This window comes from Impatiens glandulifera, chromosome 1 (genome assembly GCF_907164915.1).
Source record: "Impatiens glandulifera chromosome 1, dImpGla2.1, whole genome shotgun sequence".
NCBI classification, from domain to species: Eukaryota; Viridiplantae; Streptophyta; class Magnoliopsida; order Ericales; family Balsaminaceae; genus Impatiens; species Impatiens glandulifera.
In genome coordinates, this window is record NC_061862.1 from 19,935,944 (window position 1) to 19,946,423 (window position 10,480).

Here is a 10,480-nt window from a genome sequence, read left to right on the forward strand (position 1 = left end):
CCACTAGATGCAAATAGTTAAAAACTAACAGTGAATATAGAGGTGGTGATTATATATCACAACCAGCAGAAACAAAAGAAAATGATCACTTAAATGTTGAAATTATGGATAGAAATGACAAAAAAATTAGAAACCATGAAAAATAGGTACAGTTGAAGTTAGTTAGTATGTGAATATGTATGGATGAAATGGTGACCCCACCTGAAAATGTGATTTACCAATAACAAATAATTGAATACGACTTACCCAATTTGATTCAAACTAGTCTAATTGGCACTCGAGGTGCATAATGCTGAAGTTCAGGAAGCCACTGCCATGAAAATTATAGTATATTTCTTTAAAATAGATCATTTCTATAATTAAATTGTAGGAATTCCAACACTAAACAGACCTTTTTCAGTATGTTCTCATTGCTTGCTCGGCTAACCAACGAGAATGTAGAGACAAATACGTCTGCCCCTTGATAGCTCAAAGTCCCCAATCTGTTATAATCCTCTTGACCTAAAAAATGATGCAATGTAAAACAAAAGAAATCTAAGCATAAATAGTAAGATAACAGTCAATTGATGACCTCAAAAGAGTTCAAAACATTCACAAACATAACTTGAGTTCATATCCATATGTACTTGTATATAATATTATTATGTAATCTAGAAGATATGAGAATGAACAGTAAGAGAAAGAAGGTTAAATTTAGTATTTAGTCTTTATTTTCGTTAATATAATTTTAACAAATATTTGAATCTAGTTTCAAATATACATTCAAAAATATACATTAACTTTTAATATTGCATTATTATCTAATGCAAACAATATCAAAGTACAATAACAATTAATAATTGTCATCTTTCCCCAACTAGAATTCATTAAGTGCATCTACTTCCAATAAGAATTAGAAACATTCTAACAAAAGATGACTATCTAACAAAGAAATACAAAAGATGGAAGGCACTTACAATTGTTCTAATTTTAGTAAGTTACTAATTTCAGATGTCAATGGACCAGAGAAATTGTTTGTAAAAAAAGACTTGAATTATCAATGAAGACAAATGTATTGTGTCAAACGTAAGGAAAAGAAGGCAAACAAAAAATAGCATAGAGCTTCATAAGTAATTATGTAAAAGACATTGCAAAATTCATATAATCAGGAAAACTGGACAGAACAAATAATTTAATTAACTCATATATATACCCAACACATTTTATTCATTAATAAAGATCATACAAATAAAGTAACCAACAGGCCTATTAACCCAATCGTATTGTGATCTTTTCTTAAACCTGAGTTGTGCTGAGGGACAAAATGATGGTTGATGAAGAATTACTTATCATCCCTAAGATATTCATAATATAACCATTTAAAAGAGATTAATTTGTTTCAATAATAAAAATAGCACAAAAAGTTATATATAAAGAGCTAGAATCAGCTAACTGTTATATGTTGACATTAACCTCGTCGAAAAGATTTAATCTTAATTCAATATGAAGGCTCTCAGCTCATGTAGTACCATAGAATGTAAAAACTCTCTCAGGATCAATATTAGTTTTAGCATTTTTTGAATTTGACAGGTGAATATAAACTTTATCTTTCATTTGAGCCCACTTTACTTTAGGTTGTCAACTAAAACGCATTAAATAAATTTCAGCAACAAAAATTGCTCCTAGTTAAAAGTAATCAAAGTTATTTATCTCATTCTATAAACCAAATCATTATCTCAGTAACAAGAATACGAGAACTCTTTTTTTTCTTACTTGCACATCAATTATGCAAAGTAATCAAATCATTATAAGGAAAAGAAATAAAAAGTAATGATCATAAAGCTTGTGTCATCTTCTGGAGAATGAAGTGAGTTATGGAAACAATAGACAAATTTCATCAACAACCAAATGAAAATGCTCATTAAGACGAGAAGATGAAAGCCGGTAAAAACTTACCTAACTTCCTCTAGATATACTTGAGAGTTCTGAAGGAATCAAATATCTTGATCTTCGTTGATTGATTAATGGCTTGGAGCGAGGTGGTTGTGCGAGTGAGATTAGACTGGACGATCGAGCGAACGGGATGAGGGCTTGAGGCTGGGCGATACTCCAGAATGCCTCAAAAACCTTATATGAATCTATCCTCCTCCACTCGTATAGGTGGTGTGCGCTTAGGGTTTAGTTAAATTATAAATGAAGTATAAGTAAATAATGCAACAGGTTTTGAGTTTGACCACGGTATAAAAAACTGTGGCCATCTTTATATATTTTTATTTATTTTTTAATTTTTTACCAACAGCAACAGTATTCATACACCTTTTCTAAATTTCGTCGCTATAACTTACCTTTTTATTAGTGATAGTTGAACTCATTTGTCAAACATCGTGAACTTATTTAGTCATTGATAACAATATTTTAAATTTTTCTTAAATTTACATTTTAATAATAAAATAATTTTGTATGAAAAAAATACTGTTAAATTTTTAACATTATTCAAAAACTATTGCATATAGAAATGAAGTGTATTAGAATTAAGAACTTAAGTTTGAATTTCTTATTATTAATTTGCTACTAACAAATAGATTTGAATTTAATCTAAACAAAATAGGTTCACGATTCAAATCCTGAACAAAGTTGTCTCATTATCTTATCTATGAAGATCGGTCTATAATTTTGAAAGCTAAACCAGATTTTTGGAAACAAACAAGTTGTTGCATAACTAACTAATATGTAGTTTCAAAAATAACTAATATGTAGTTTCATAAATAACTAATATGTGGTTTTTCTGAATTAGTACATCGACTTTGTTTCAAACCGTCGTTTCAGGTCCAAAAAGAAAATGAAAGATTACCTTGAGACAGGTATGCTAAAACGACCAGCTTCGGACACTACAGAAAATGTAAGCCAAAAAAAATATATATATATCTCAATTTCTTGTTTTGATTTTTCTTAATTTATAGTTTACACAGAGCAGACCACTATGAGCAGCAATAAAATCCAAAGGGGGAAGAAATCAACATCTAATAAAAAGATCCTATGAATGGAGCTTTGATCAAATGAATGTGCCCGATGAGGTTAGATGGTCACTAACTGATATATCTAGTGACAAGTGGTGTGCATTTAATGACAATGAAACTATACCAAAATATATAACTCTTGTTTGGAAAACTTATAAGCATTCCAAACATGGATTGTTGATTCTTATACAATTCACGACCAATAAATGTACACCATCTGTCACTACCATCGGTCACTGAATACAATATTTAGTGACCATCTAACTTAATGAATCAAAACATTTATTTGATCAAAACTCAATTCATTTGATATTTTTGCATTTGATGTCAATTTATTCCTTTTTTAACTTTTATTACTGTTCATAGGACTCTACTTTGTATAAACAATAAATTCAGAAAAAAATAAATAAAAGAAAAATAGAGAATATTATATTTGATATAACTTATATTTTCTGTAGTATCTGAAACTAGTCGTTTTAGTATTCTTATCTCAAAATAATTCTCCACTTTTTTTTGGTCGAAAACGACGATTTGAAACGGAATTGACTTAGTACTGCATAAAAATTAAATATTAGTTATTTAAGCATTAATTTGTTTGTGTGTAAAAATATGGTTTACCTTAAAAAAAATAGACTGTTAGTTCATGTATTGAATAATGCATAGTTTTTTTAAGGATTTAAATTATGAACCACATATATACTGAATATTCTTTTCAGTCTAATATTTTATCATTTCACAACTTAAGGAGAATTAAAGTTCTTTTTTCATAAGTTTGAATATACTTAAAGACTTAAGCATTGCTTATATATCATTTGTTATCATTTGTTTATATAGTACTTGGTAGATAATAGTTTCAAAAGAGTAGTTGTAAGTAAAGACTTGAGCATTTTCAAAACAGTTCAACATCAACTAACTTTATCATGGGAATAAATCCTCATATTCCAAATAAAATAGAAACTAATAACTAGCATAGAAAGCATTTTGAGCTTAGTAATTTATCTTAACACAAATAACCTAATTTTTATATCAAACAACATTCTTTTTGCACAAATTCCCATACAAATTCTAAAACACCACAAACCAAACTAGTGTTTTTAGGAATTTATATGTTTTTTTAAAACAATTGTTAGAATAAAAAAAATATAAGTTATTTGAAATTTTGTTAAATAAATTATTTAAATCTTTTATTTTTATATTTAAAATTTAATAAAAGTAAAGTAGTTGTCATTTTTTATTTGAAAGTAAAATAGATTTGAAATGTGTTGTCTCTTCTTCCTAAATGAAAAAAAAAAGAATTACCTCCATGATATTGTTGTTGATGTTGATACTGTTTCTTCTCCTCTAGTTCACCCCTCTGCCTCCTTCAAAAATCATAAGAATTACTACCTATTGCTGCATCTTGAAAAGTAATCTGGAAAGTTTCCATGGGTGCCATTTCTGCATTAATTCCTTCAAAATTTGCATAAGTTGTAAATGGCAAACTGTTAGAGTTCTATGAAGCTAAACTTACTTCAAACACGATGAATGAAAAAAAACAGAAAACGGGCATGGGCAAGGAAAACGAGACACAGTCCTGGATAAAGAGAGAATAAATAATTAGTTTAAAAACATAACATATTTACATGGTTTTGGCGCATAATCAGATAATCATTTGACTCTCAAATTTGTGAATGAGAAAGTGAAATTTGTGAATGAGAAAGTGATGGTGAAAGAGATGTCCCAATTAATCCAATCTCAATCAATCATGTAAAATATGACTTCTAAAAAAACATATAAGACAAAATTTTCCCACATAAGCTATACATAAAGAGCAACCATCCACTTGAATTAGTGCAAACTAATATTAATGAATTTATTATACTCTGTCAATATTTAATGATGACTTCACCCTAAGTAGAGTTTACAAGAGGTTATTTTGATACTATTGAATTGTACCTTTCTTGTATAATGCAAGTCATAACTTTTGATAATGTCTTAAGACAAAAATATAGAGACAGCCCAGAAAAAATGAGATGAAATTACTTGAAAATATATTAAGAACTGATTCTACTTGTAAATTACCATAAAACAATTAGAGTTAAAGTTTAGAAAAAACTTTACAGATTTTGAATTTTTCTTAAAAAATAATCATATTTAATGGAAATTGAAAAAACAAGCCATTGTCATACTTTAAACCAAAGTATGAATTAGAATATGTTGCTGCAGCATATGTACATGTCATGGCATATGGCTAAATAAGGAGACTATTAGAGGAACTTCATTTACCAAAATTAAGCTACACAGATTTTTGTTGAAATCAAATCTACTCAAGTCTTCGGTACTGCTCCATGTGGAATTCGCAAATTAAATTGTGATATAGCTCAAATATGAATCAACTTGTTTGATATCTTCATCAAAGGTCCAAAACACAAGTCTTTAGTGAAACATTCTATCCATAATATATCTTCCTACAGGGATCTTGAACCAAATTAAAGGAGAGGAATTAGAAGAGACTTCCTCTAAAGTATGATCATCCTCACCTCATTCACTATGAATAAGTAAACCTTTTCAAGGTTCTCAATCTGAAACCTTGTTTTGAATAATAATACTAAAGAACCCTAGCCTTTCCAAGATACTTACTTAAAGTCTTGAAGAAAATCAATTAGATTAGTTGATTAGTTAGTCAGTGTGGAAAGGATCTTACTAATTAAGGATGCAAATTAATTTGTAAGCATCTACTCTATACATAAGTAACAGATAGATCCTGAGATGAACAAAACCTAGCTAATTAAAGAAATTAATGAGTCTGAATAGGTTGTAAAAAGGAAAAGAGAAGTATTACATGGATTGAAAAGAAAAGTTACACATATACATATATAAAGGGTACATATATATGCCCTAGGTAACAAAATAAGGTAAAAATTTTAGAGGGAGAAACATAAATAACTTGAATAAATATGAATATCTTTTTCAGAAAGCAGTACGGACTGATGGATGAGTTGAATAAAATTGAAAAGGAAAGATACCCATATGAGAAAAGGTCCTGTTCTTCAAAGTTCCATATATATATATATTCATGTTAATGAAACTGAGAGAGAGAGAGTTTGGATCTTGAACTTCACCTGGAAAACCCATGGTTGGAATGACATAAACGCTCTTCTCCGATCCCTGTAGCCTCTTATTTAGATTGTAATGAACCAATTCTCCGTCAGTCGGCGAGAATCTAAAACCTGGGAAAATAGATGGTATAGTGGTCTGCGCAGCCATGGTAACAACAGAGAGAAAAAAGAAGAAACTGATAATGGAAGATAAACCCTAAAAGTATATATATATACCATGACAAAGATATTAATGTTTGAGATATATTAAATTGAGATAACCTCACAAGTACTTCAATATTAGTTTTCTTATTCAACAATAACATTTCTCTCGACTTAGGAATATAGGATAATTTTGAAGTTGCCTAAATATAATCAATCAATAAAAATATCTTTAAACTCTATAATTAAAAAAAATATACAAATAAAATTAACTATTTTCCACCGATTTAAACCATTGAACTAGTAACATTTTTTTTGCACCCATCCACAATACTATCTTTATGTTTTTCTCTTATTTTAAATTTAAACAAAAAAAAATTGTCTTCAATCTAAACAAGTCTTAACATAATTTATTGAGAAATTAAAATAATTTTAAAATATTAACGTCTATTTCAATATTTAAGTTGTCACTTACCTTCAATTTCAACCATAGCCTAAAAATAAAGATGTATAACTAGATTTTTCACTGAATATACATTTTAGAAAATGTATAACTAGATTTTTCACTGAATATACAATCTTTCTAAAATGAAATTATAATAAAATAATTCATTCGAAAAAACACATTTTAATCGATTTTTGTATTAATCAAAATTTGGATTTTTGGATGTTAGCCAAAATAAATAAAAATATAAAAAAATAAGTAAATAATATATAGTAAGTTTATTTGAATTTTGTATTAATATGATTATATTTTGAAGAAAATAGTAAAAAAATAATCTGCACAAAGTGTGCTCCCAGAAATAGTAATCCTCTTATCTATTTAGTCGGGGATCAAGTCAAATCCTTATTTTTCTCTAGAACCCGACTATCAATCTAACCAAAGAATGACGACACTACAGTGCACCATTCGACACCCATGACATACCAAAATAACGACATGAGAATCAGCTACACATATGAACCGACTTCTACCTGTTATTCACCGTCGTTCATCTAAGAGACGCACCCGAAGGCTAGTTGTCGTTGTTGAAATAAATTCAAATTCAAATTCCAAGAACAAATATTACGCTGCACCAAAGGTTTGAATGACCTATCAAGTTGAAACAACGAACCGTGACTTTCAATTGTTAATTGTTAGTAACTTTATTTATCATTTAACGTCCTTGAGCCAGACCGAGAACAGTTTTTGCTTAATTAAAAGGGGTGGAAAAATAATTGCAGACATTCTTTACTATATAACCTAGGCTTAATTCCTAGGTCTAGGATTAACAACGATTCCTAGAAGTTCGTCCAAAGAAAATTAGGAGATCTTCTAAATCCTAGTAATTGTTCAAATCATTTGTAATTCGAATTGATTATCTCTGTTACTTATTTGTTTTTTTAAGTCTCCAATCATGATTGATTGTGGTTTGTATTCTTGTATTCTCATTTTTGTTTATTTTTGTTTGAGTGTACGATCATATTTGATTTATTGTTCCTTCAATTGAACTTTTACTTTTGGCCAAGAATTTGTTCAATGTTTAGTCTTCGTTTCTTGAACTTCGGCTCAAGAATGATGACTTAGTTATAACATAACACGATTTCTCAATCTATTATTAGAAATGATTAAGATCAATGATTCATCATTTACACAGACTTATTGAAATTTCAATAAAAATGTTAACCGATTAGACTTTGATTTGTTCCAGGTGTTGTGCTGCTTTGATCTTTATCATAATTCTAATGGTATTGTTAAAGATTTAGGGATTTTTAAATTGAGATGACAGACATGAAATCAAAAATTCTCTAATTGTCTGGATGTCTTTCTCGGCTGTTCATTGTTCTTCGATATTTCACGAGGACTCTGGTAAGTGATAAGTAATGTTAGTTTGATCACTAGTTGATTGTTGAATCATGCGTTATTCGTAGAGATCATTTGTATTTCTTAACAAAAGCTAAAGTAAGGATTTCTTAGTGCTCGTGAGCGAAGCGTCATCCTCCTAAGAGTCTATGGTCAAGTCTTTCGCGATTGTGGGATTATGGACAATTCACTTCCCTCCATCAACCGTGTGTTGTTAATCGAATGAAGAAGGTTTGATTACATCTCACGAGTAGCTTGAAGTAGGGGACTACTTTAGCATCCATACATAAAGAAAGAATGATTTATGTGGAATCATGTTAATGTTAATTAATTTTGATTTACATGTTAATTCCTTATTGAATATGTCATGTTTCGTCATTATGAAGGGGCGTGTTTGTCATAGCGCTGATGCATTTTCCACACATAACCAAGCAACGAACCCATAAATGAATTTTTAAAAACTATTTATTTTCCTAATTTTTTAAATGTAAATTAGGTGGCGACTTTTAAAGAGCCAAGTATATCTATCGACAAATATGTTTACAAACTAACTCGAGTCAAGCTTATTATTTTGGTTCCTAATTTTGTATTATGAGATTCGAGAGAATGATAAGAAATGAAACTAATACCATGCGAATCAAACTATTACTTTTTAATAAATGAGCAACTTTTAATCGTACAAAAGAAATTTTAAATAAGTATCCAATTAGAATGAGGGAAGAAGTTCAACTACTTAGTTTGTTTACCCGTGCATTCTAATAGTTTGTTCTAAGATGGTCTCTATTTAGAAATATATTTGACGTACATATTAATAAAAAAAAAATGTCAATAACATTAAACATAATTTTTTTTTTACAAAAGTAACGAACTCACACTAAGACTGAGATTAATTAGTGACAAACAAAACTTTGAAAACATTTCCTAACTTGTTTGTTTATGGATTATTGGAGTTTTTAGTTAAAAAGATACTATCAAAATAAATATTTAAAAATAAATAATTGATTTTGTTTTTTTATTTGATCATGATTTATCTTAATTATTATGGTTGATACAATTGAATATTAGGTTATCAGAGAATTATGTTTCAATTATGAGACTTTAATTATAATGTGGACATGGTGTAGAATGTGTTAAGATGAGGACGAAATATAGAAAGAATCATAATTTGGAGTTAAGTTGGGTTTAAAAAAAATTTGAAATGAGGTTGAAAAATGGAAAGAAAAAGAAAGTAAATAAATATTTCATCAAACATTGAATTAGATTTGAAAAAATAAAAAAATTAAAAATAATTTAACCTGTCTTTTTTTTTTCACCCTAACCTAGATATCTCTCTTCTTGGAGGGTTCTCTTGTAGGGTTTTATTAATAATATATTTGAATATAAAAATATTAGCATAACGGTTAAATTTAACCAAAACGAGTATTATAGTAACTTTGATCCTTAATGATCATTTAAAATTTATTGTTTTTCTGTAAAATATATTTTATCTTTTATTTTAAAAATAATGTTTATATGTATATTTAAAATAATAATATTATCATTTATTTAAATAATTGAGATTTAGAATGAGTTCATAATACACTCGTAAAAAACAGAGCAATAGCGACAGGAAATACTGTATCTAAACCCTAAATTAGAAACAAGATTTGTTATTAGTAAAACTAAATCATTCATATTACTAAAACAAACCTACATAATATTTCTATAAAATACAAACATTATTTCTCAAGTTTATAAAATAAAAATAAAATACATCAAATATAAGTTTGAGCATGTACTCTCCATTTATTTCTGAAAAATCTCACTGGATAGTCATCCATTTAGTTGACTTCCCAAACACTTGCTAAAAAGCTGTCAAATATCAAACAATAAATGAGAAGATACCATCATTTGTACCATATCATCAAAAGATACTATAATTTACTCAATATAGTCATAATCTCTCATCATCAGTACCCTATCATCAAAAGAATACTATAATTTACTCAATATAGTCATAATCATGTTCAATCATTTGAATCACAATTAAGTCAAATTCAAATTCAAACTCAATTCAATCTAATTTAAAACACAAATAAAATATAGTTAAAAGAGTTTTAAGTCTACTGCATTTTAAATCTAATATTGTGTTAACATTAATTACATACCAAGAATGTAAATGACTTTTAAACATACAAGTTGGAAAAAGATCACCCCATCATATTCATCACCATGGTCACTACTTTCTATAATAAATAATGATTTGAAGAATAATAAAAGACTCACCTCAAAGTACTGAGCAGACAGGAAATTCATGTGGCTTTCGTTTCATTAGACAAAACTAAACAACATTATGATCATCTTCTGTTTACAGCAAAAATGTTATCATCACTAAACCAAGTTTATTTTCCTACAGCCTAGTT

General features: G+C 28.2%; 1 protein-coding gene across 1 annotated transcript; it reads right to left on the reverse strand.

The window, feature by feature from the left end:
- Positions 1-256: 256 nt before the first annotated feature.
- On the reverse strand, positions 257-6,242 carry LOC124920162 (rac-like GTP-binding protein 3). The gene is made up of 4 exons (XM_047460586.1): positions 6,098-6,242; positions 4,383-4,445; positions 392-501; positions 257-310 (listed from the first exon to the last, which is right to left on the reverse strand). The coding sequence occupies exons 1-4, from the start codon at positions 6,240-6,242 to the stop codon at positions 257-259; spliced, it is 372 nt and encodes a 123-aa protein (XP_047316542.1).
- Positions 6,243-10,480: the final 4,238 nt, after the last annotated feature.

Excerpts from the sequence above, each read along its gene's own strand:
- LOC124920162 (XM_047460586.1), bottom strand. The coding sequence starts at position 6,242 with ATGGCTGCGCAGACCACTATACCATCTATTTTCCCAGGTTTTAGATTC. Across the intron at positions 4,446-6,097 it reads TCCAACCATGGGTTTTCCAG|GAATTAATGCAGAAATGGCA; the intron begins GTGAAGTTCAAG and ends CAAATTTTGAAG. Across the intron at positions 502-4,382 it reads TTTTCAAGATGCAGCAATAG|GTCAAGAGGATTATAACAGA; the intron begins GTAGTAATTCTT and ends ATCATTTTTTAG.